The sequence below is a fragment of the Kogia breviceps genome, chromosome 14 (assembly GCF_026419965.1).
Source record: "Kogia breviceps isolate mKogBre1 chromosome 14, mKogBre1 haplotype 1, whole genome shotgun sequence".
In the NCBI taxonomy this organism is placed as follows: Eukaryota; Metazoa; Chordata; class Mammalia; order Artiodactyla; family Physeteridae; genus Kogia; species Kogia breviceps.
In genome coordinates, this window is record NC_081323.1 from 71835279 (window position 1) to 71862527 (window position 27249).

Genomic DNA, 27249 nt, shown 5'->3' on the forward strand with positions numbered 1-27249 from the left:
AAAATAAGGAAAGATTGAGGAACTACAGAGAGAGGAGGAAACATAAATAAACACAATGTGGGATCCTGGATTGGATCCCAGAAGAGGAAAAATAATATTAGTGGTGCAAATTGAACAGCCTGAACTGTAGTTAATAGTAAGGTGCCAGTGTTAATTTCTTAGTTTCTGTAACTGTACTTTGCTTATGTAAGACAGTAACACTAGGTGAAGGTGTATGGGGAACTCTCTGTACTACTTATACAACTCTTCTGTATGTCTATGATTATCTCAAAATTAGAAGTTCATAAATGAATACCTATTAAAACACTTGTGATCCAGATGTTTTATCATTTAATGCTCATAACAACCCAATGATATCAGTGTTATTTTTACCCCTATTGTTGGATAAGAAAATTAAGGCACCAACTGTTAGCTCAAGGTCACAAAGCTAGAATTCAAAGCCAGGATTCAAACGCAGTCAGACTGACTTCAGATCTCATACCCTTCCTTCCCCATTGTACTCCCTGGTGATAATAGTGGGGAGATAATGTGGTAATAACTTTTGTGGGAAGAGTCTAAGAGCAGGAGTCAGAGAGTATAGGCAAGAATTTTTACCTTAACATTGTGCCTTTCTGCACAGTTTGAATGTTTGCATATGTCACTTTTACCTTTCAAACAAAAATTCATGGAATAATAAATTAGTTTCACAACAAGAACAGCAACAAGACTTGCTTATTATTAACTTTAAAAGGAAATGTTTTGGACCGTCATGTAGAAGAAAAACTTCACTGGTATATATAAAGAGGAAATACAAAAGAGTAATAAATATATAAAGGACACATGTCCAGTCTCACTAGATAAATGTTTGGTGTAGTTGCTATCATAAATAGCAAAACTTTGAACCTCCCAGTGCCACACAAGTGACTCACAACACTTTCAGGTTTTAGAGGCAAGAGAGCCAAAGGATAGATCTTGACATGGTCTGTTATTCTTAGCCACACTTCCTGATCTTTCTCCCTAAAAGTATGGGGTCTCAGTGAGGAAGTTCCATTACTTAATTCATTACAATCAGTCAGGAGAGATATTACAGATCAACCTTCAACAACCTTCATCATTCTGCTATATGTAGTAGACTTTCTCCCAAGGTATCTGCAGGTTTTTAAGTGTGGAAAATTGATTGACCATATATGCATGGTTTTCTTCATTCCTTTCTTCCTTCCTTCTCTTCTTTCTTTCTTTCATTCTTTCTTTCATCATGAAGCTTATTTTTAAAATTTTTTAAAATTAATTTTTATTGGAGTATAATTGATTTACAATGTTGTGTTAGTTTCTGCTGTACAGCAAAGTCAATCAGTTATACATATACATATATCCACTCTTTTTTAGGTTCTTTTCCCATGTAGGTCATTATAGAGTATTGAGTAGAGTTCCCAGTACGTTCTTATTAGTTATCTATTTTATATATAGTAGTGTGTATATGTCAATCCCAATCGCCCGGTTTATCATGGTTTTATTTCTGCACTCTTGATTCTGTTCCATTCATTTATATGACTGTTTTTGTCCTAATACCATACTGTTTTGAATACTATAGCTTTGTAAATAGCTATAGCTATATAGCTATATAGCTATAGCTATATAGCTATATATATATATGTATATATATATATATATATATATAGCTATAGCTATATATAGCTTTCAAAATCAGGAAATGTGATGCCTCCAGCTTTGTTCACTTTCTCAAGATTGCTTTGGATACTCAGGGTCTTTCGTGGTTCCATGTGAATGTTAGGATTGGTTTTTTCTATTTCTGTGAAAAATGCCATTGGAATTTTGATAGGGATTTCATTGCATCTGTAGATCACATTGGGTAGTATGGACATTTTAACAATATTAATCTTCCAGTCCATTAACACAGAATATCTGTCCATTTATTTGTGTCTTTTTTGATTTCTTTCATCCCTGTTACTTATATCAATAGTTTTCAATGTACAGATCTTTCACCTTCATGAATATAACTGTTTGTGCTATTATGCTTTTATTTAGTTATATATTGTTTATTTTCTCAACAAAACTCAAGGATTATAGTTTGGGTTAAGAAAATTAAACTTTATATAATTTTTCAGGTGGCACACATAAAACAACATAAGGTGAAAAGCATGAAACAGAGAGAAAAGTCATTTTATACTGAAAAAAAGCAAACTTATAATGAAGATATAACTTTTATATATTAAATAACTTTGCAGCAAGATTCACAAAGCAAAAGTTGTTATAAATAAAATGAACTGATAGAAACCAAAATAGTACCAAAAATTTTAACACATGACAGAACAAGAAGCCAAAACGTAAATAAGCTTTTGGAAGTTATAATTATATAAATGAATAAACATTCTCATAATAGTGAGTATACCTTTTCCCCAGCATCATAGAACCATCTACAAAAATGAATCATTGAGAAACTAACTAAATTTTGCAAAAATATTCATGTAAATATTGTTCAGATTGTATTATTTTACCTATACAAAACAAAAAAATTTCAATTCACTAGGAAAAAGTATAAATTAAAAAAATCTAATTACCTGAAAAGCAGTCTCCTTAATGGTGCTTGGTCAAAGAGGAAATAAAAACTGCAATTACAGACTTTAGGAAAGATGATGAGCACATTACATTCCACACCTAATGGTGAAATCAAAGCTGTACTCCTAGAAAAACACTTACATTCATGAATATGAAAATCCAATCCAGTGAATTAGAAAAAACTACAGAATGAATTACTCTCATATCTTTTTATTTGAAAAGAACCAGAAAATACAGTGGGAAAACAAATAAAGGAAAATGGAGAAAAACAAGGCAGGATAATCAGGAATGAGAAAAGGAACTAAAAGCACAGAGAGAACAATTTAGATTATAAGAATATAATTTACAAAGCTACATGAAAACTCACTTAAAATCCAGGTTTTTTTAGGAAAATTTTAGTTACTAAATTTGATTCAAGAGGTAGGAAACCTTAATGGAAATTAATAGAGATTAGCATATTTGTTTTAAAAACACATTCCAAAAGAGGCACCAAGAAAACTAGAAGCAATACCATTAGAATCAAAAAAAGAGTGCTATCTCATTATTTATGCAATAAAAAATAAAACTCATAAAATATACACACAGGAAAAAAAGACAAAGTTCTTATTATTTGTAGATGACTGGTTATCTAGGGGAAACAAAACAAACAAACAAAAAACAAGAGAAACTGAAAAACTAACCTAAAATGGAGCTTATTAATGTGACTGAAATCAAGATCCCCCACTTTCCTTTATACCAAGAGGATTTCAAATTTCATTTGGTACCCTGATGTCTCCTACATGGGTGCTACTCCGACTGTGGTTCATGGACCAGCAGCATCAGTCAACTGGGAGCCCATTAGAAGGGCAGAGTCCCAGGCACCACTGCAGACTTGCTGAATCAGGATACGATTTTTAATGGTTCCCAGGTGATTCGTGTGTACATTAAAGTTTATGATGCTCTGCCTACTTTATTTTCACCCATGCTGGGGTGATTCTTTTCTCAGCCTTTCTACCTGCTATTATCTGTATGTATGTGCTTTACACACTCAGATGGGCAGGTCCAATTATTAATAAAACCTCCCTCCCTCCCACTACCCCAAAATAATTTTTCAGGGAAAAAAAGCATGACAAAAATTTATCATCACAATATTTTTCCCCCAGTAGCCACTGTTCATCACAATCTTCAGCAAAGATAAGCCAGGCTGCTGGGTACATATCATTCTTACTCAAGTGGTAACACCAACCGCTTCTCTTCCATACCAAAAAACAAAGAAACAGACAAAAAACGAAACAAAAAAACAAAAATAAAACACAAGAAAAAAACAAAACAATAACAACAAAAAGACAAACACAACCTTCCAGAACATAATCCAGTGAGAGCAATGTTATATTGGGGATAACCTTGAATCTGTTCAATTAATGAAAAGAAGCAAATTATCTGCAAATGGCAGTGCTTTATTATTTTTTAAGGACAACACACATTTGTGCCAGATGCTGTGCATTTTATGTGCATTATCTCACTCAGTCTTTCTCCAGCCCTATGAGGTTGGTGCTACATCATCCCCGCCTGCAGATGAGGAAACCGAATCTCAGACAGGGAAGTGACTTGCTCAAGGCCATAAGTTACTTGGACCACTCTTGTGATACCATGAATTGAGAGTAGCTGAGAAGCAGTTCAGAGGTGAAAGAATGTTTCCTTAAGGCAGGCGTTCTTAACCTGGACAGAATTCAGGGGTTTTGTGAATCTTGGATGGGAAAGAAATTCACCTCTATTTTCATATTAGCATCTTTCAATCGTTAGTGTAGGCAACAAACCACAGGAATATTTGCAATATCTGTGACTTTGATACCAAAACATACCCCCCCCGAGGTTTTTATCCAGATGTTTTTACAGTTGCTTCTGATGTATTGAAACACTGTGTCCATGGTTGTTTTAAAACTAAATTGTTATTTGACCTACTGTGGGGTCTTTCTACTTAATGGAGCAAATAAATAAATTACTATGTCAGAGTTTTTATGGTTTGATGGGCGCCTTCAACATATTTGGTTTCCTTTACAATCTATGTATTTTGTATTGTATATTTAGAAATATTATTCTGAGAAGCAATCCATAGTCACTACCAAAGGCATGAAAAAAAAAAAAAGGCGAAGAACCTTTAAGCCAACTAACTTTCCTTGGTATCTCTGTTCTAAGTAGGATTTCACCAATCTCCAACCATCCCCTCATGAATTGCTGTGGATCAGTCTGAGTTCCTGGCAAATTTGGGTTTCCTCTGAATATTAGGTTTTGCTGCAGTCGGCGGGTTGGAAGGCCTGGAAGAGAAATACTTCTTGGCTGTGGCCAGCAACCGGAGTGGGAACAGCAGCTGTGGGCTGCCCCGGGAAGATGCCTTCCATATTTTCCGAGACCCACTGACATCTGATCTCCCGTGGCCTGGGATCCTATTTGGAATGTCCATCCCATCCCTCTGGTACTGGTGCACCGATCAGGTACAGGGCAGCAGGCTGAGCAAGCTGCTCTCTGGGACGCTTCCTTCCCTGGAGTATCTGGAGGCTGGGTTTTTTTCTCCCGCTATCTGTTCTCTTATTTGCGTTTCTCCCCAGACATCCTTGAGAACTTCTTTCTCTCTACTGCTCCACATGTTATCTTCTTATTCTTGCTCATGTCGGGGGCCAATCCAAAGCTGCTGATATTTGCAAAGGGGAAAGCTTGATACATCCTGCTGGATGTCTGGAAAGATCCAGTAAGCAAAAGAGATGAAACATTTTAAAGAGAGGTTAAAACTGCTATTGGTATTATTTGCTCCACAAATACTCACTAGGTGTCCTCTATGTGCCAGCCACTTGGAAATCACAAGTAAGCAAATCAAACAGGCTCTCGAGCTCACCTTCTTCTGGTGGAGGTAGACAGGCAATAAATAAATTATGGGGAACGTTAAAAGGTGATAACTGTCATTAAAAAACAAAACAAGCCTGGCGCGGTGGCGCGCGCCTGTAGTCCCAGCTACTCGGGAGGCTGAGGCAGGAGGATCGCTTGAGCCCAGGAGTTCTGGGCTGTAGTGCGCTATGCCGATCGGGTGTCCGCACTAAGTTCGGCATCAATATGGTGACCTCCCGGGAGCGGGGGACCGCCAGGTTGCCTAAGGAGGGGTGAACCGGCCCAGGTCGGAAACGGAGCAGGTCAAAACTCCCGTGCTGATCAGTAGTGGGATCGCGCCTGTGAATAGCCACTGCACTCCAGCCTGGGCAACATAGCGAGACCCCGTCTCTAAAAAAAAAAGAAAAACAAAACAAAACAAAACAAGCAGGGGTGGGGGAAATGGAGGGTGTGGGAGTGTCATCTAAAATAGAGTAATTAGGGGAGTCATGGTTGAGACGTGACCTCTGAGCTAAGGAGAGTAAGTGGGCTCTGGTGATTGTTGAGGAAGAGAGTTTTAGGCAGAGGAAACCGCCAAACCAAAGCCCTTAAAGCAAATATATAACCGGTGTGAAAAAAGAAATTAGAAAAGCAAAAAGCACTGTGGTGTGTATAGTAAGCCCTTTGGTGTTAAAAGGTTAGGGCGGGGATAGAATCCATATTTGCATTTGCTTGTATGTGCTGAAGGAAACTCCGGATGGATGTATATAAAACTTAAGGGCAGTTACCTGTGGGCAGAGAGGTGGTCAGATGTGCCAGGATGGATGGGAACCACTTCACTGCACACCTGTTTATACTTTCTCAGGTTTCAAACCCTGTGAATATATCATCTGTTGAAATGGTTTCTTCCATTATATTAATGATCAGAGATCTGTATGCCATTTGGGAAGCCCTACTTCATATTCAGGGCTGATGAGACCTTAAATAATGATCATGGAGTCGGACCACTCAATTGATGGAGGGGACACTGCAGAGAGTGAATCCAGGTCACCCCAAGGGTCAGAACTCCTGAGTGAAGAGCTAGAAACCAAGAGCTAGAGTGCAGTACTGCCCCTTTAAGAGAGAGCACCCCTCCTCTTCGTTAGCAAATCTCAGGCTGGAGAGACCCTGGGAGACAGCTCAGGCGGAGGCTAACAGCCTGGCCTTTAACCTTAACGGGCCTGGAATCAAGTTCAGGTGGCATAATCTTGGGACACCGTCTAAGCTCTCTGAGCCTCTGTGTCCTCACTGGTGGGGTTACTAATAATTGCGATAAAGGGAAGCATTAGGAATTTGCTCATACTTTTTGTTGCAGGGGCATTTAATAAACCGTTTAAAACATTTACCTTTTTGCTATGGTTTTATGCTACTGCTCTTCACAAGGCTCAGCAGCTTATATTTATTAATCCATGCAAATATTTCCTTGAGATGCCTCACACCCTTACTAGCTGGGTCTCCAGTGTGCAACCCTTGAAGCCCACCTCCAACCCACCTCGCATTGTTCAAGAGCCTGCGGAATTATTAATCCAGGAAGACTTGATCTTCTTCCGAATGGCAGGCAGGGCCAGAGGGCCCAGAAACCCAAGCCCTCCTTGGACCCCATGACTTCTGGTTTTGTGGCTGCTGAGCTGAATTCTTTTTTTTTTTTTTTTTTTTTTTTTGTGGTATGCGGGCCTCACTGTTGTGGCCTCTCCCGCTGTGGAGCACAGGCTCCGGACGCTCAGCCTCAGCGGCCATGGCTCACGGGCCCAGCCGCTCCGCGGCACGTGGGATCCTCCCAGACCGGGGCACGAACCTGTGTCTCCTGCATTGGCAGGCGGACTCCCAACCACTGCGCCACCAGGGAAGCCCTGAGCTGAATTCTGTTGAGTCCAAAGACTGTGTTAGTCCACTGTGCCGGTGCTGCCCTATGTAGCTCATTTCAGAGCAGGAGAAAGACAAAGCAGCACTCACTGTTCACTGACTGGGGGGCGTGTTCCTAATCTTCCCGGGCAGAGACGGAAGAGGTAAATCACAATCGAGAATCGTAATGAACACAAACACTGATTGACGCCGGACCATTTACCAGTAACTGATCTAAGCATTTCCTATATGTTAACTCATTGATTTTCATAACATTCCTATGAGTCATATGCTCCATTACTTGGGTCCGGGGGTTGTCGTACAGGGAGACACCTTCTTCCTAGGGCTTGTGGGGTTTTGAGCAATACAGCTCTCTTAAAACTTACTCAGCTATCTCCAATTCACATCTGGAGGCTCCACTTCATGGGAATGAAAGCCAGCATTCTTTTCAGTCATGGCTTTGGATCTCCTGTCGAAAGGGCTTTGTTTTCCAAAGCTCTAACTTCTTTCCTCTCTGCTTCCAGATGGAGCGACAAGGATTGAAGCTTGCATGCCTCTTTTGGCACCTTAATGAAGCAATAAAAAGCATTCTATAGATGCTGTATCGTTCCATGTAACTATCACATTCTTAACTGTTCTAGAAAGCCCAATAGGTGTATGTTTGGAGTCCTGAGAAATGACAGGTAACAGTTAAACAGCTGACTTCCCAGCTCCGGATAGAGGGATCCACACTGCTCCTCCACCTTTCCTCACATAAGCTGACACCACGTTTTAGAGTCTTTCACTGACAGCATCCACACAAATAATAATAATCTGTGCAGGTGAGGGTACACTTGGTTGCAAGTCACAGAAAAAAAAAAAAATCAAATTTAAACCAGCTTAGGGAAAGGGTAGGGGATTTATTAGCTCATGGAATACAAACGGCAGGAAGCTGAACTAGCCTTCAGAAACTGCTGGAACTTATTCTGGTTTCTTTCTCCATTGTCTTTCTGTTTTACCTGCTGACTTCATGGTCTCTCACTGCAGACCAACTGCAAAGAGACTGACAATTCTCCAAGTCCCAAATCCAAATACCCTGTGTAAGGGCTCTGATTGGCCAGGGGTGGGTCAGCTGCCTACCCCTGGATCAGGCAGATTCCGTACCCAAGATGACAGGGTAGCCTTGTGGAGAGGGAATGGGTTTCAAAAGAAGAAGCAGGACGCTCCAGGAAGCCTATGCCATTGATGAACATTATTTTAAAAAACGAGAAGAATTCCCACTTTGTCCTGCTCACCATAGCACCATAATGGTAATGACATGTCACTCCTCTTGTCCACAGTTCACTGAACCAACTCATATAAGCTCTAGTAACTCACCAAGGCCTCTGCAACTTCTCCAGGTGCTTCAAGATCCAAAGTCTGAGGAAATAGTAGAGAAAGTTCTGAGTTCATGTAGATTCAATCTGAAGCCTGGAGCAGGATTTTTGGGGACCAGTCTTCTACTCAGAAAACACTCCAGAACATGTCATTCCCTTTGAGTGGATAAATCTTTTTAGTTACTCGATATTGGTATATATTGCAAAATCATCACCAAAATAAATCTAGTTAATATTCATCACCATACAGTTATTGATACAATTTTTTTTCTTGTGATGAGACCTTTTTTTGTGTGTGATGAGAACTTTTAAGATCTATTCTCTTAGCAACTTAAAAATATGCAATCCAGTATTATTAACTACAGTCACCATGCTGTATACTACATCCCTAGGACTTATTTATTTGATAACTGAAATCTGTACTTTTTGACCCCCTTCCTCCATTTTGCCCACCCGCCACCCTTTGTCTCTGGCAACCACCAATCTGTTCTAAGTGGATAAATCTTAACAAGACCTACCTTATGCCACCCAACAGAGAGAAGGGGGTCGGGATAAGACCTAGGCACACCGTATGCAGTAACTACAAGTCCAGACATGCCAATCCTGTTGGTAGCAATATCTCAGATCCTCTCTTTCTCTCTCTCTCTTTTTTTTTTTTTTTTGTGGTACGCGGGCCTCTCACTGCTGTGGCCTCTCCCGTTGCGGAGCACAGGCTCCGGACGCGCAGGCTCAGCGGCCATGGCTCACGGGCCCAGCCGCTCCGCGGCATGTGGGATCCTCCCGGACCGGGGCACGAACCCGTGTCCCCTGCATCGGCAGGCGGACTCTCAACCACTGCGCCACCAGGGAAGCCCCTCTCTTTCTCTTAACTCATCACTCCTAGTAAAGTATTTGCATCCCTCTTCGATCCTCCTTCCCATTCTTGATTTCTCTGCCTTGGTATAGCTACCCCAACCGGACCACTGGATCACAGGGATTGAAAATAGGAGAGATGTTTCCTTAGAGAAGGCAGGCAAACCGAGCTCCTGGGTCTACTATGCCTACAAAGAAGCCATGCACACCTAGTTGGCCTTAAGAGAAAGCTATCTCAACTTCCAACCACACCACTGTTTTCCAGGTGATTGTTCAGAGGACCCTGGCTGCCAAGAACCTGTCCCATGCCAAAGGAGGCTCTCTGATGGCCGCATACCTGAAGGTCCTACCCCTTTTCATCATGGTGTTCCCTGGTATGGTCAGCCGTGTCCTCTTTCCAGGTAAGAAGACAGTTAGGAGGAGAGGTTGTGAGTCTCAGACCCTGTGAATGTTCTGAACATATTACTGACTGCCCCTCGAGAATGCAGCTGGAGTCCCTTCCTGGTGATTCAGCTGAGGTGTCTCCATCCCGGCAACTACTGACTCAGTGCTGTTTCCCAACATTGGTTCAATGGGCACGTCCTGTAAATGTCCCAGGCCAAATCAAATGGAGACCCATCTGGGGCCTCGCCTCAGCTATATATTTTCTGAAACCACAAACTAGGCTAAAATCTCATGGTTCCAGATGTCAGCTCCCTGAAATCTCATGTGAGGGCTCCCCTCACACTTCAGTGTTTGAACTCAGTCGTTTGGCAACTTTGGCCCAATAGAACCCTTTGGGGGTTCCTTTTCTTAACAAAATCAGGGATATCAAAACCTCTAGAGTATTTGTCTTAGCTTTTTAAAAAAAAAAAAAAAAAAAACTTGGTAGAGAGATGAGGTTTGCAGCACGGGGATTAAACAGGACTCGGTGTGGGGGATTTTACTGGGAGTCGCTGTGATGTCCGGAACTGGTGATCTGCATGGAAGAAAGCTCCTTTCGGCCTCGTTAAGTTTACCCCTGTATTGACCAAAGCTGTTATTAATTCAAACGGGCAGAAATCTCCCTCCCCTATGCCTTATCTTCCATGATGTTGCAGAGGTAAAGAAAGGGTAGGATGAAATGGTTAGTCCAGGAGTTTTGTCAAAATAATTTAGAACTATGAATTAGGTGGAAGGACTTGGGGAAGAGAAAGGATGGGGGGCCGTCCGTGGTGCCAGATGCTGGGATTACGCTTCCCCAGCCCTGATGGATGACGAACCCAGAGCCATTGGTCCTCTTTCCAGGGAAGGGGCACAAGGCTTGAAAAACCCCAGATGAGGATAAGAACTGGGGGTCTTGGTTTTATGGTGACTTGATGGAAAATATACAGCTAAGGGGCACGGCGACATATGAACAAAGAAAGTGGCTTAAAGCAACCGACATTCATTGTGCTAAGGGCCAGTCCCCGTGTGAGGAGCTTTGCAGTAGAGTGTGGCGGTTATGAATATGAACACTGATCTGAAATGCCTTGCCTGAAACTTGGCTCTGCCACTACCTGGCTCCTGTGACCTTGAATAAATCACTTAATTTCTGTCAAGTGCTTCTGTTTCCTCACTTGTAAAATGGGGATATTTCCTAAGGCTTAAAACAGTTCCTGGCACATGGTAAACACTCTAGAAGTGTTCACTTAAAAAAAAAAAAAAAATTCCAGCCTCCAACGGCCAGGAGAGTTTTCAGCTGGCTGTTCCTGTAAAGCAAAGGATAGAAAAGAAAAACTTCAAAAGCCATGAGTCCCTCAATTTAAAATAACATTGCTTCAGTATTGGGCCTGGTCAGAAACTTTGATGTTGCCTTGATAAAATATTCTGTAGAACAATTTTCCTTCACTACTGAACACTTTATAAAAATTATTTGTGTTAAAAAAAAAAAGTGTTCACTTTTATTATTCTATACATGTTTTATCTCATTGATTCCTCAAAAGGAACTTATGAGATGGGTACTATTGTTATTGTCATTTATAGATAAAGAAATCAGGGAATTCCCTGGCAGTCCAGTGGTTAGGACTCCACACTTCCACCGCCGAGGGTGTGGGTTCAATCTCTGGTCGGGGAACTAAGATCCAGCAATCTGCGTGGCCAAAGGAAAGGAAGAAATGAAAGCTCAGAGAAATTAATTGATTCACTCATTTATTATTCTTCCGTGGATTCAACAAATATTTTGAAAGCCAATTATCTGCCAGGCCTTTTTCCAGAAGAGCCTGGAGATCCATAAGGGAACAAGACATACAGTATCCCTGCTGTTGGGGGGGGATGACGCTTTAGTGGTAAAGGAGGCAAAAATACGTAAGTGAGCTATTCATTGATTGTGCTAAGTGCTGTGAGGAAAATGCGCAGGGAAACATCACAGGGAATGCTGGGCAGGGGCTCCTTATGACAGGGTTTCCAGGCAAGGCCTCTGTGAAGAGGCAACAGTTTATTCACGTGGATGGTTTGAAAATATAATTTAGAGCGGAGCCAACCAGATGAATGATGAATCCATCATTCATGAAGCTGTTAAGGAAAAAAGAGGACTCTGGATCACTCCTAGGTTAGGGGACTTGCTGGAAGTTACTTGGCTAGTGCTGGATAAGCCCAGGTTTAAATCCAGGGGCATCTGCCTCCAAAACATGACTCTTAATCATGCTACTGTCTCTCTCAGGAAATCACATCTTAAGCTTTGGATCAGCATCAGGATGATCAATAACAAGACCCTGACCCTCACTCTTAGCAGCGAGCCAGTCAATAATGGTTGTTAAGTGAAACATAATGCCACATTCCGTGCCCCTAGGGGGTTTATAAGGTCACAGATGAGTCTGGTACTCGTGAAAAAGTAAGAGGAAATTGATATCAAAACACTAGTGTTTGGTACTAGCAATAGTGCGAAAGGAATTTAAGAGAGTGAGGTAGGGTGGAGATGGTGAGGTGGGTGCGGTGTATTTGAAGGTCTTGACTAGAGCTTCTCAAAGTGTGGTTCCCAGTCTAGCAGCATCAGGGTTGCCTTGGAACTTGTTAAAAATGCAAACTTTCAGGTCCCGTCCAAGACCTTTTGAATCCGAGTCTCTGGGGGTGGTGCCCGGCAGAAGATTGAGAAGCCCTGATCTAAAGGGCCAGGTGCCAGGCCAAACCACTGTTCCTACCCATTTCCACTCTTCTCTCCATCTCAGCCCCATCTGCAACCTGCTGAATCTTCAAATGGGTCCAGCACTGCCTAAAAGGATGCTCTGATCCTGAGCCCTCTTGAACCTGGACAAGAAACAAAACAACCCTCAAAACAATGAAACACAAAAGTCTAGAAATGTTCCTGTTTACAAAAGCCAATCATCTCCACCTGAGCTTTGGAATAAGCTAAGGTTTTGAATCCTATCCATGATACTAGCTTTATGACTTGGGGATGTTATTAGTCTCTATGGGCCTCAGTTTACTTGTCTCTGAAATAGGTATAATAGCAATATCTTCCCCCTTGGAGTTGTGAAGATTACATGAGAAGGTGTATGGAGAGTGTTTATTTGTGGCGTCCGAGTCATAGTGAACTTCCATGAATGTTGGCATTTGCAAGAAGGAGGTTTGGTGCTGTGTTTGGATTGGACTCTGCTAGAGCCATCCTTAATTTCAAGCATCATAGGATCTGACAAGGGAATCCACTCTATCTATGAAATGGTTGATTAATTCACCCAAGACAGGTGAGCTGACGTTAGTGAACGGTGGGTTAACAATCACAAGGCTGTTGGTTTCATTTATAACTTAGCTGAGCCAACTAGTTCCCCTATGATGAACATATTCTTTAGCCTGAACGAACAAACACAATTTTCTGCCCTAAACATGCTTTATAAACTTAGTGTCTGTCACGTGTTTCGTGGTTGAAGGTTGCATTCCTAGGAGGTTAAACAAAAACTAGGTCATTAAATGAATTATTTCAGGGGGAGTCTTGTTCCTTCTTGGTGTCCCTTGAAGAGAGGAGCTTTTGGACAACAAGAGTCCAAACCCACAAGATCTGAACATAAACAAGATCTTTGCCCCGCTTGGGAGGCTCCGTACCATGTTCTGGCCACAGGAATATAACTATTTTCTAATCTTCTCCTAAACTTCCACAGACAAGTCATAAACAAGCCAAGAACTCTGACCTCTCAAAAGCATTTTTCTCAACGAGGTTGTTTCTTCTCAATACTTCCTGTCAAATATCATTTTTGGTCTGAGGTCTTAATTTCGTCTGAGTCAAGAGTTTTGGAGGCATCTACTTTTATGCCATAGCAATTGTTACTTGTATTATGAGTTGTGGCCACAGCACCCATTTCCTCTCCCATCAGTGGATGTAAGTGGCGGGAAGGGTCCCAGCTTTGAGAAGGCATAACAGTGAGTGGAGAAACTTTACAAAGACCAGATAGTCCTTGGGCTTCCTAATGGATGAAGGGGCCTGGGGTGATTTCCATTTCTTAGGTATTATGCTATCTTAAAAAAGCAAATGAAGGATTGGGAATTCCCTGGTGGTCCAGTGGTTAAGACTCCATGCTTCCACTGCAGGGTCCCAGGTTCGATCCCTGCTTGGGGAACTAAGATCCCACAAGCCACATGGAGTTACAAAAGAAAAATAAAGAATCAATAATATTAGGGGAGGTATAAATTAGGGATTTGAGGTTAACAGATACATGCTACTATATATAAAATAAACAACAAGGACCTACTCTATAGCCCAGGGAACTATATTCTTTATATGTATATATATATATTCTTTTTATATATGAATCACTTTGCTGTACACCTGAAACACTGTAAACTTCTACACTATACAACTATACTTCAATGGAAAATTTTTTAATTAAAAGAACCCCAACAATATTAGATTTTAAAGTTATGATATACTTTTAATGTTTACATTTATTAAACTAACAGTTTTAACACATAGAAAAATATAAAGATTAGACATACCACCTCACCTGGAGGTACTGTCAATCATCTCTAGTTGAGGCCACTTGTGAATTTGAGGCCTCAGTTACATGATCATCATGACGTTGAAACTGCATCAGAACCGGAGAGGAGACGGGTGTGGGCAGTGAAGGGCTCCAAGCCCACCCCTAAACTGAGGCTCGAGGTAGTTCCCACTTGCCAGAGAAGGTGGGATGGAAGGTGGTGTTACTCAGGACGGAAGCCTTTGGATTGAGCAGAGCAGGGGGTGGGGTCTAGCAGTTATTGATGGGAATTATTTCTAGATGCAACTGGCCCAAGAGACTTGAGGATTTATAAGTGGTCCAGCGGGGGTAAGCGGTGTTGTGTTGGCATTGAGCTGGTGGTGAGGCGCGTGGCTCAGCTCAGATATGAGGGGCTGAGGAAGACAGAAAGTAACAAGAAAGCTATCATTCAAACACACGTGCCAGACCACTGAAACAACCCACACTGTCTTGGCTTTCCTCCTCTGAAAGACTGGATTGGATTGAGAGACCTGTTCTGTCTCAGACATGACCTTGCTGGGTGATTATAACCAGGTCCCTTCCCCTCTGTAAAGATTACACTAATAATGAGATAGCTAGTCTCTCCCCAAGAAAAATGTATCGAGCATCTACTCTGTGCCACACACTCGTATAATTTTTAAATCTCTTCTGTCTTCCAAGCAGGAGGTCTATGCTTCTAAGCTTGGCATGTGTTCATCATGATAGAGATGAAGAACTAGAGGTGCCAGGAAGTCTGGATGGATTTACACTAGAAAATCAAAATGCTGTTCAGGAGAGAAGAGGATTGGTACAGAAATGGAGAGAGAGGAGGAGAGAGAAATTCAGAGCCTGGTTGGGTTCTTATGAGTCTAAAATGAGGAACAGCTGTTGAACTATGTATACTGTTGAGAAGGAGATGGGGAAAAGAGGAACTTGAAAAATATTTGCCATGTGTCAGGTGATGGCATTCTCCTTTGCACTTCCGATGAACTTAGGTAAAGGTGTAAATTGCTTGTGTCCTTTTGGGGGGCTCAGGGAGCCTGATGTAGGGCACTGTGCTGAGACTGGCCGTGAGGTGTCTCGGCTCTTTTTTGGGGTACAATAGTACAGCTGAAATGTTTTCAGCACTTCCTGTGTCCCAGACTCTGTGCTGAGTGTGTAATGTATATCATTTCAGTTAATCCTCATTATAATCGTATGAAGTAGAGTTCTGTTACTGTCCCAGTTTTGCAGATACGGCAACTGAGGTCCAGCGAGGCCATGGATTATCAAGTCTAGGCTCCTTTTTATTTCATTGAACTGTACACTTATATACAGCAACTCTGTCTCCTGGGGCTGGCCTGCTCCAGGCCGTGTTTGGGCCGGGCCTGGGCCTCTGAGGGTCTGTCTGCTCAGCTCTGGGCTTGTTTCCTCCATAGACCAAGTGGCTTGTGCAGACCCAGAAATCTGCCAGAAGGTCTGTAGCAACCCCGCCGGCTGCTCTGACATCGCGTATCCCAAACTCGTGCTGGAACTCCTGCCTACAGGTAATGGTCCCTCACCCCTCAGTTGAGTCCCCCTGGGGCACCCAGAAAGGAGGACATTGGCTGGGCTCTAAGCTGAGGCGGGAGGACAAGATGGGAGGGCTGTGGGAAAGAATGGGCTCTGGGCTGAGGAACTAAGCCCCCAAATATAGCTCCGGCCCTGGCTACGCAGGGGGCTCTGCCCCACCCACCCCTCTGAGTCCCTCCTGTCGGCCTCCACCCTTGAGTTCCGCCTCCTCCGAGTTGAACCTCTCGGGACCAGCTGGCTAAGGGCCTGGGAAACGGGGTCAGCGGTGAAGGCAGAAAAAGCCTGAGGCCCAAAGACCTCCCTTCTGCCCCCAGGGCTCCGCGGGCTCATGATGGCTGTGATGGTGGCGGCGCTCATGTCCTCCCTCACCTCCATCTTTAACAGTGCCAGCACCATCTTCACCATGGACCTCTGGAATCATCTCCGGCCTCGGGCATCTGAGAAGGAGCTCATGATTGTGGGCAGGTAAAGTCTTACTGGGTTGGGGCCAGGCAGGGGCGTGAAAAGTCCAGATAACCCAGGGAGGAGAAAGCTGAGCCACCCAGAGGGCAAGTCCAGCCTTCGACTTCTCCAGGCTGTCTCAGCCTCCTCTGATGGCCAAGGTGAAGTACATCAGGGCTCTGTGGATGAGTAAGGCGTTCATTCGTTCAAGAGCTATTCAGTGAGCACCTACTATGTGCCAGGTGCTGGGCATATAGCAGTGAAAAGACTCAGTTTTGCCTTTGTGGAGCTAGAAGGAGAAAAGAATAAGTAAAGAGGTAGTTATAACCACAGTGAATGTTATGATGGAGGAGCCAGGAGACCTAGGGAGTCAGAGGAAAAGTCTTCATCTTGGACTGGGAGCTGAGGGGCGAATAGGAGTTAGCCAGGTAAAAGGGAGAAGGGTGTTCTGGGGCTCGGGGGCAAGGTTTCTCTAACAAGTCTTGTGCAAAGTCCTGATGTCTAATGGGGGGGATGAAAATGACCGAAGTGAATGGCATGTACATTTTATGTAAAATGTATGCTAATAAGCATCTTGGGACTCTGCCCCTCAAGAAGGTGTACCTAAGGGCTGTCTCAGCCTTGGGTTAGGGAGAGGTATGACATCAAAAGCATAATCCATTTTAAAAAAAGAAAAAGAAATTAGACTTCATCAAAACCCAAAACTTTTTTGCTTCAAAAGGCACCATTAAGAAGATGAGCTGACAAGCCACAGATGGGGAGAAAATGTTTGCGAGCCATATATCTGACAAAGGACTTGTCATCTAGAATCATCTAAAAAGTGAGATTGCAGTCTAGAAAGTTCCTGCAGGATACCACTACACACCCACTAGAGTGGCTATAATCAAAAAGGCAGACAGGAAGGCAGAGAAGTTGGAACTCTTGTGCATCGCACGTGGGGATGTCAAATGGTTCAACTGTTCAAAAGCAGTTTGGTATTTTCTTAAAAAGCTAAGTATAAGGCTTCCCTGGTGGCGCAGTGGTTGAGAGTCCGCCTGCCGATGCAGGGGACACAGGTTCGTGCCCCGGTCCAGGAAGATCCCACATGCCGTGGAGCGGCTAGGCCCGTGAGCCATGGCCGCTGAGCCTGCGCGTCCGGAGCCTGTGCTCCTCAACGGGAGAGGCCGCAGCAGTGAGAGGCCCGCGTACCGCAAAAAAAAAAAAAAAAAAAAGCTAAGTATAAACTTACCATGTGACCCAGCAATTGCATCCGTAGAAATAAAACCATCTGGCTGTACAAAGACTTGTATACAGGGCCTTCCCTGGTGGCACAGTGGTTGGGAGTCCGCCTGCCGATGCAGGGGACGCAGGTTCGTGCCCCGGTCCGGGAAGATCCCACGTGCCGCGGAGTGGCTGGGCGCGTGAGCCATGGCCGCTGAGCCTGCGCGTCCGGAGCCTGTGCTCCGCAATGGGAGAGGCCACAACAGTGAGAGGCCCGCGTACTACAAAAAAAAAACAAAACAAAACAAAACAAAAAGACTTGTATACAAATGTTCATAGCAGCAGCATTTTTTACAATAGCCAAAAAGTAGAAACAATCCAAATGTCCACTGATGGGTGAAGGATAAACAATGGTACACAATGGCGTATCCACTCAATGGAATATTTTTCAACGATAAAAAGGAATGAAATACTGATACATGATATGTGATGAACCTCATGCTAAGACATGCTCAGTGAAAGAAGCCAACTGCAAAAGACCGCATGTTGTATGATACCATTTATTTGAAACGTCCAGAAAAGGCAAATCTAGAGACAGAAGCAGATACGTGCTTATTCAGGGTGGGAACAAGAATAAGTTGTAAATGGGCATGGGGGAACTTTTCGGAGTGATGGAAGTTCTAAAACTTGATTGTGCTGTTGGTTGCACCACTCTATAAATTTACTGAAAGTTACTGGATTGCAGACTTACATTGGGTGAATCTTATGGTATATAAATTCTACCTCCGAAAAGCTATAAAAAAGAGAGAGAAGCGTTCAGGGGAGATAAAACACTAATGGTGGGGGGGTCTCTCTCTCCATCCGGCACCAGGGTGTTTGTGTTGCTGCTGGTATTGGTCTCCATCCTCTGGATCCCTGTGGTCCAGGCCAGCCAGGGCGGCCAACTCTTCATCTACATCCAGTCCATCAGCTCTTACCTGCAGCCTCCTGTGGCTGTGGTCTTCATCATGGGATGTTTCTGGAAGCGGACCAACGAAAAGGTAGCTCTGGATCAGCCCTTCAGCCCATCGGATGGGAGAGGAGGGGACTGGAGAGGGACATGAGGATGTCAGGTGTCATTAGGGAGGGTGAGTTCTGTGCAGGAAGATATAGGGAGGGTGTTAGCTGGCTTTTGAAAAAAAGCAATGAGGGTTCGATTTTGATGCATTTTGTCTTTAAACAGGGAATTATCTGTAATTGATTAATTCTGTGTAAAAGATAAACAGATAAGTATCTCCAGCCCTTTTCGAATCACTGACCCCTGCTGTGAGCATCACTAGAAAGCCACGCTCTTGAGGGGGCTTGCTGAGGTTTCCGGAGGCCTGTGCCGGCCGCCCCACAGCCCTGCCCGTGTCTGAGACGGCCTTGCTCTGATTCGCAGGGTGCCTTCTTCGGTCTCATCTTGGGCCTTCTCCTAGGCTTGGTTCGGCTGGTCCTGGACTTCATTTACGTGCAGCCTCGGTGTGACCAGCCAGATGAGCGGCCAGCTGTGGTAAAGGATGTCCACTACCTCTACTTCTCCATGATTCTGTCCTCCGTCACCCTGATCACTGTGTCCGCCGTAAGCTGGTTCACAGAGCCGCCCTCCAAGGAGATGGTACTTTTGGGTTTGACACTGTATCCATTGAGACCCTTCACTGCTAGTGACAGAAAACCCAACTGACTTCAGTGAAGAGGACTGACTGTTCAAAAAGCTGAAAAGTCCAGGGCTGGGTCTTGGGAAGAACTGGATTTCAGGACACTGAAAAGACCACCAGAATTCATCTCTCACCTCTCCTTCTGTTCTCAGGCCCCTTGTGGGCTCAGCAGCTTTTAGGGATACCTCCTCTCTTAGTCTCATTAAGCAAAAGCATAAGCATTTTTGTCCCAGCATTTCCAGTGAAGTTCCTGATGCCCGTTGATGGAGTCAGCTCAAGACACATGATCACCCATGAACCACCTTAGTTCCTGTGGCCAGAGAAATGGATGAGCTGAATGCTGATCACTGGGTTCCCCCCCCCCCCACACACACACCCACGGGCTAGGTTTAAGCTCTGGGGGCTAGAATGAGGAAGGGTGAGATCCCCACTGGAGAATTAGGGCCGTCAAAGAAAGATGGGGGACTGAGTGGGGGAACTGTCCATTGATTCTGAAGAGTGCTAGGGGCTGAAGCTTGTTGGAGAGTGGAGTGAGAGGGCAAGACTGGAAGAGACACTCAGGTGTGAAGGCTGAGCTTGGGGTTGGAAGGCGGTGGGAGAAAGGGATGAAAGACACCTCCCCACCCCCATCTCACAGCTCATCTCTGCTCCGTAGGTCAGTCGCTTGACCTGGTTTGCTCGCCATGACCCCATGATCCAGAAGGAACAGGTGCCACCAGCAACTCCCCTGCCTCTTACCCTCTCTCAGAACAGGACACCAGAGGCCAGCAGAACCAACATCCAGTTCGAGATTGTTCAAGAAAACATGCCCAAAACCCACAGCTGTGAGTTGCCTCGCTCTTCAGTTACAGTAGGAACCTCAAGAAGCATCATATAATTAAGGGGAAATTTTTCTACCAAATCACAAGCCAGAAAATGGGCACACTTGGAATTTTAGCATCGCCTGACTCCCCGGGTCTGGTCCTCCCTCCCTCTCTGGCCACTGGAAGGGTTAGTAACTTTCAACAGATGCCTCAGGTGGAAAATTAGAGCCAGTGTTTATCGAGTGCCTACTAAAACATGGTTCATTTGAGCCTCACAAAACCCCATGTGGTAGGCTGGGGTACTGCTGGCATTCTCTATAAATTACTGGTTTTAAACTGGCAGCTTGCAGGCATACTTTGCTTTAGCTCACCTACTCTTTTACTAAAATGTGAGTCAACATTTAAAAATTGTGGGATCTCACATAAAATTCCAGATTTCCATCTTCTCTTGAAAAACTGGAATATCTGGCGACATGGAGCCCATATGTCTGCATGGCAAAAGTTGTCTGGAGCTGCAAAGCAGCTGTTCCTTAGACCTGGAATATACACTTAGCCAGGGTCCCCACCAGTCCCTACTGTCTCCATGACCCAAGGCTGTGGTTGTCATTAATCATCATACATGGCTTTAAAAAGAAATAATTGTGGATATGAACCCATGTCATCCTACCGTGGGAAACTCAAGGATAGATCCAGAAGGCCATGTGTTTCAAGAAAGACGAGAGAGAGAATCTTTCTTGGTAGAGGTGACGTGTTTAATAAGAAAATCAGCCCCCCCTGACTCCCATACGTCACCCGCCTGGCTCCACCCGCAGCTGATTTTACAGACCCAGCTCTGAATGGGGAAAGAGAGTTCCCTGCAAGAGTGCGCACCTCTCTTCAGCCTCCTGGCAGGAGATGCAATACAGGGAGGGAGTCAGATAGAACAGGTCCTAAACCCACCTCTGCCTCTGCTAAGCAGCTGCGTGCTTTGCTTAAGTTAGGCTGAGTCTCTATCTTTTCATCTGAAAGTCTGCACCTGAAGATGGTGAAAAGTCTCAAAATACCAATCTTCTGATCTAAAGAGTCTTCCAGAATCAAAGTCTTAATGAATACCTTCCAGAAAAGGAACAGAAAGTATTTATCACAATGCATGGGACACACCCGGTAGCTCTTCTCTCTTGCCTGGGAGACACAGCCCATCCTTATGACCCTTATTTGCTGGGTTCTTTTTAGGTGACATGACCAAAAAGCAGTCCAAAGTGGTGAAAGCCATCTTGTGGCTCTGTGGGGTGGAGAGCAAGGGCAAGGAGGAGCTGCCGAGCAGAGCAGACCCTGTCATAGTTTCCCTGGATGAAAACCCCTTGGTGAAAACCCTTCTGGACGTCAACCTCATCATCTGCATCAGCTGTGCCATCTTTCTCTGGGGCTACTTTGCTTAACATGGGGGTGAACCCAGGGGTCCAAGCTCTCAGTCTGCTATCAGTGCCCCAATTTTTTAATGAAGGAAAAAAATAATAAAGCTTTGTTTATTTACCACCAGGCTTCAAAGGTGTGTATGGGCCACTTTCAACATGACATTTAGCCCCGTTCTTCTTAAAAGGGGGTGAAGGCTAGAAGCTGGAAAAAGAGAGAGGCATAAAGCCTTCTTCATCTCAAAAGGCCAGTTATTCACTCTTCCTGTCCATCACGTAACATCAATAGCCAAATTCAAATGGTTGGACAAGCGAAGAGATGCCCATCCCCCCGGTAGCCACATCCCCTGGGCTGACTGTTAGAACTTGAACTCTCTCCAGCTCACCTTCCAAGCACAGGGAATGGGACCTGCATTCTATCTGCTGCCTTTCACTGTTGCTGGCTTTGGGGGAAGGAATAGTTGGTGCCCAAAGGCTTTCTCATGGTGAAACTTGTCCCTCACTATGATCTCTGGGAAATAGACCTGAGTTGGTGCCCTGGAATCTCGTGCCATAAAAAAATCAGGGAATTGTGTGCACGTCCCAAGTTCTGCCTCAGCCTGGGTTTCTTTGCTTGATTCTCCACAATGATGCTTCCCTAAAACAAGTAGCCAGGATGGGCAATTCCACGATAAATCTTTACTGGACGAGGGGTAATAGGGCTTTTGACCTGAAGAATAGCCACCCCTGTTCTGGGGAGAGTCTGGGCCCCAATGGGGTCGGATGGGATGACCTGTAGGGGCTGTGTGGGCCACAGGTACAGCTAAGAGCAGGGGCAGCCAACAGAGTTAGCCCTGAGACCGACTCTGGGGCGGCCTAGGGCCATGAGATAGTACCCTAGTCCTGGGGTTAAGGGGGCTGGGGGGCGGAATGGGTTAGAACCACTCACTCGCTTAGCAACTGGAGAATGAGTAGTTTCTCAAGGAAGCCCACTTTCCAAGGAGCATGGACAGGAAGCCCTGGGGCTGAGGAGTCACTGGCTCATCCAATCACTCATGACATCTTTTGAGTTCCTACTTGATGCCCTCAACACCTAGACCAGCCTTGTTGTCTAAAGGGAAAGGCATTAGCTCGGCACCTATCCTAGTCAGAGGCCTGGCTTTTCCACACGGATCCAGCTGGCAGCTGTGGGTTGGACAAAGGCCCCTTGGCTCTCCCAGGAAAGGGTCTCTATGGAGAGCTGTTTGCTAACGTGGCTGCTATCCAGGCCCTGTAACTGGCTCCACAAGAGGCTGAGCTTCTGTCTGGGGCAAGTGGGCTCAAGGGGGGACTGAGTGACCCTCTCAAGGGCCAAAGGAGGGGAGTGGGAGGCCCAGAAGGCTTCCCCCAATTGCCCCTCAGCCAAGCCTCCCCGCCAGCCCCCTGCCATGCCGAGACCTCTGCTGCTGCAGAGGTTGGGGTGAGGAGTGCGTCTGGGTGGGAGTTGTCACTGTGGTAGCTTAGGCCACTGGATCGCTGCCACCAGTGTCCCGACTGGCCTTCCTGCCTCTAATCTTGCACATTCTCCAGCTCCAGGCAGAGAGGGCAAATCAGATTAAGCCACTCCTCTGCTCGCTCCCAGGATGAAGTCCACACACCTGGATGGGAATTTCCAGACCCCTGACAGCCAGGCCTCGTTTCAGCTTTTCGGCTCCGATTGCTCTCCCTTCACAGTCTAGGGTCAGACCGCACTCATGTTGTCCCCGCTGTGGGCCTAACACAGTGGTTGACACCCAGTGGGCCCCATAAATACCCACTAAGTAGGTCTTTGCTTCTGCCCTTCCCTGTGTGCCTAAACGATTCCCCGCTTCCTCTCCTGGCTACCTCTTATTCTAGTCTCTGCTGAAACACCACTTCTTCCAGGAAGACTTCCTCGGTCACCCCACACCCACTATGACATGCATCTTCAAAGCAGGCATCACACCTCATTACTGATTGCTAAAGCATCTTCCCAACTAGAGAGAAAGTTCCACGAGGGCAGAAGGCATCGCTTACACTGATGCCTAGCACGGCCTGGTGAATGGATGACCTTCAGAACACAGATGTCTGGCTCCTTGTCTCCTATCCTCCAGCCACACCCCCTCCCTGGCCTGGCTGCTCACCCCTGCCCAGGAACACCCACTATTGCTGCACCAAGTCAGTCCTTGAGGTCTGAGCTCGTGGGGGTGACTGAATGGCTGATCCATCACCCCATCCTCTGCCCTTTGGAAACTGTGCAACTTCCAAACCCTCCCTGACCACAGACGATGGTCTCCAGGGCTGCCCATAGGACCCGCTCTCACCTCTGGGAAAGGCCCACAATCAGTCACCAGCCCACGCTGACTCTGTCTCGCTAGTCTTGTGTTCATTGGCCCGCTGCCCCTGCCTTTTCTGGGCCCCGCTGGCTCCTCTCTCGGGGGCGTCCTGCTGCTAGCCTTGCCCCCGCTTCAGTCCACTTTCTGCATCGCAGCCACGAGGACCTGAAGTACAAATCCGACAGTCACTCCCCTCCTGTGTCTGCAGCTCCCCTTGATGACTGCAAACATGAGTTATAAGGATCTTCACACTCCAGCTCCTGCTTCCCTCACGAGCCTCACTCCTTGCCCGCTGCCTGCTTCCCCTCTAATTCCATGCTGTTGCTCACCTCACAAGCCATTCCTAGCATCCGGAGGGCCCACCTCACCCCTCCTTTCTCCACCAAGATGGGCCTTCCTCCCACATACTTCCACGGCTCCCCCACTCCGCAGTCTCTATCTGTTTCCTGGGTATTTGTCTGCAAGCTTCCTGGGGGCCGAGGCCACATTTGTATGGTTCAGGTTGGTTCCCCAGGGGCTAGGCCAGTATTCCCCTGGAGGAGACCGAGAATTATTTAGAAGCCATGGCTTCAATTCTAAGCATCCTTGTATGAAAGCAAGAATGCTGTTTCTACCATGAAATGATGTGAAAAAAAAATTTTGGTCATCAAATATAATTTATTGATGTGTATGAAAACTGAATTCAAATACAAATATCGAGGGTAAAACCAGAACCCTGATGAATTGTTTTGGTTCTTCCAAAAATATATTTGGCTCAAGTATACCCTGACGTGTCATTTGTAATGACATTTTGATGTGTGTGGCAGACAGACCCCAAGGTGACCCTCAGTGACCCCACCTCCTGGTGTTCATGCCCTTGTATAATCCCCTCCCCTTGAGTGTGGACAGAACCTGCAACTGGCTTCTAACCAATACAATACGGCAGAGGTGATGAGATGTCATCTGTAATTGTATTACAGCATGTAGACTCTGTCTTGCTAGCAGACTCACTCTAGGGGCTGTCCTTGCTGGCTTGCTGAAGTAGCAGCCTCCCCAGGGAAGCCCACGTGACCAGGAACTGCAGGCAGCCTCTAGGAGCTGAGGGCAACCCCTCAATGCTGGCAAGCCCTGGGCCTCAGACCTTGTGGCCCTACAAGCATAAGCACATGACTTCTGACAACATCCTGAGGGAGCTTAGGAGTGGGTCCTTCCCCAATCGGACCTCCAGACGAGACCCCAGCCCTGGCTGACCCTTGACTGCAGCCTTGTGAGACCCAGGGAGAGGACCCAGCTAAGCTGTGCCTGGACTCCTGACCCAGAGAAACTGTGAGATAATAAACGTGTTTGTGTTTGTGTGTGTGTGTTTTTTTTCCTGCAACACATGGCTTGTGGGATCTTAGCTCCCCGACCAGGGATTGAACCCGGGTCCTGGCAGTGAGAGCACCGAGTCCTAACCACTGGGCCACCAGGGAATTTCCATGGTGACAGATATTTCTAGACCAATGGCTTCCACTTTCCATGACCACTTTTTGCCTCTTGGTGGCCTTGGAGCCAGTGGCTTCACTATGCCAGCAGATCTTTCTTTATCCTCAGCTCCATCAGTACGACATTAGAAAAGTGGAAGCCACTGGTCTAGAAATATCTGTCAATGGGGTGCTGCCCAGTCTGGTGCAAGACCTCTAGACTATGAGGCACAGAGCCCACTTGGGACCCTGGAGTAAAGAGATGGCAGAGTGGCACCTGTGAGAAGAGGGCGAAGGCTCCGGAATAGGGTTACACACCACCAGGCTCACGGTGCAGGTGGCAGAATGGTGGGAAGAGACCACAGGTGGAGAACCTAGAAAGAGGGTTTGTCTTAAGACCTTCAAGTAAGAGCACTTACGGGACTCACTGGGCTCAGCACAGCACTGGGAGCTGGAGCCCCAAGAGTGGGACAAGGGTCCCCAAGGGGATCAAGGCCATCAAGGAGGTCCAGGGGTTCAGTCATTCCAATTGCATCTGAATGCTTGGGAGTCCACAGGCCCAGCACAATCAGGGCAGCCAGGGGGATGCCCCGATGCCCTGCAGTCTCCGAAGTGCTGGATCAAGATCAGGCTAGGGCTTCCCTGGTGGCGCAGTGGTTGAGAATCCGCCTGCCGATGCAGGGGACACGGGTTCGTGCCCTGGTCCGGGAGGGTCCCACGTGCCGCGGAGCGACTAAGCCCGTGAGCCATGGCCGCTAGGCCTGCGCGTCCGGAGCCTGTGCTCCGCAATGGGAGAGGCCACAACAGTGAGAGGCCCGCGTACCGGAAAAAAAAAAAAAAAAAAAAAGATCAGGCTAGATGGGTGTTGCTTGCAAGGGGTGTGTGGTGAGAGGTACACGTCCCCGACCCTGCTGTAGCTGTGGGTTGGGGGGGGGCAGGAACAGAAGGCCTGAGTACACAGCACTGAAGTTTCCAGGAGAGACTGTCCTATGGAGAAGGGAAGGAAGCAATCTGAAGGGGCAGATACCAGCGGCATCTTCCTAGAGGCCAGCACCTTCCTGGACGGTCAGGGATGGCCACATGAGTTTAGATTACAGACTTCTCGGGAAATCCCTGGCGGTCCAGTGGTTAGGACTCCACTTTCACTGAGGGGGGGGCCCGGGTTCTAACCCTGGTCGGGGAACTAAGTTCCCGCAAGCTGCGAGGCAAAAATAAATAAATAAGTCAATTTTAAAAATTAGATTACAGAGCTGTCTACCTCTCTCCCGCGTGTAGTGCCAGGGCGAGGTGACAGCGACGTGGCACCTCCCCCGGCAGGGGTGATCACATCTCTGCGGCACCTTGCAGGTGCTTCCGCCGTGGTGCAATTACAGCTGAGCCGCCACGTCCCACACTACGACTCGCCCATCCAAGAAGATGGAGAGCAGCCACCGACACACGTACAGGGGCGAGGAGGTTTCCTTTTTCCTTAGATCGGAGCTGTTGAGGCAGGGAGATTGTTACAAACAATAGGAGAGTGAAAATGGAACACCGTTCTTAAAATAATGAGGGTAGGGTTTGCTGTATTTCAGAATCATTTTGTTCATCACGGCCCTTCCATGTCCCCAGGCGCCAATGCCGTCTCCTCGGCAAGCACTGCGTCCCAGCTCCCTCCTGAGTATGAGCTCAGGCATCCTGGAGGAAGCATCTCCAAGGTCTGCAGAGATGCCTGACTGTGGACAGCTGGGCTCCTTGAAGAAGGGGTCAACGCTTATGAGCAACATACATCGAGACATTTGCTTTCGCTATACGGTTTGTTCTAGAGATAAGGGCAGTGGGGAGGGGGAGGAGAGAAAAAGAACAGGGATGGGAACTTCCCTGGTGGCGCAGTGGTTAAGAATCCGCCTGCCAATTCAGGGGACATGGGTTCGAGCTCTGGTCTGGGAAGATCCCATATGCCGCGGAGCAACTAAGCCCGTGCACCACAACTACTGAGCCTGAGCTCTAGGGCCCGAGAGCCACAACTACTGAGCCCACGCACCACAACTAC

General features: G+C 46.1%; 1 protein-coding gene across 7 annotated transcripts in view; it reads left to right on the forward strand.

Annotated features, from left to right (window-relative positions):
* Positions 1–21595, forward strand: part of SLC5A11 (solute carrier family 5 member 11) — a 56692-nt gene extending 35097 nt beyond the window's left edge. For 4 of the 7 annotated variants that reach the window (XM_067012370.1, XM_067012369.1, XM_067012371.1 and 1 more), the window contains 8 exons: positions 4822–5027; positions 9748–9883; positions 15823–15930; positions 16270–16420; positions 18468–18636; positions 19017–19232; positions 19928–20096; positions 21288–21594. In XM_067012370.1, coding sequence (XP_066868471.1) covers positions 4822–5027; positions 9748–9883; positions 15823–15930; positions 16270–16420; positions 18468–18636; positions 19017–19232; positions 19928–20096; positions 21288–21493 — 1361 coding nt within the window. In that variant the 3' untranslated portion in view covers positions 21494–21594. Of the gene's footprint in view, positions 1–4821; positions 5028–9747; positions 9884–15822; positions 15931–16269; positions 16421–18467; positions 18637–19016; positions 19233–19927; positions 20097–21287 lie in introns of all 7 variants that reach the window. The other 3 variants (XM_067012368.1, XM_067012367.1, XM_059036988.2) reach the window with 1 other exon arrangement.
* The last annotated feature ends 5654 nt before the right edge of the window (positions 21596–27249 follow it).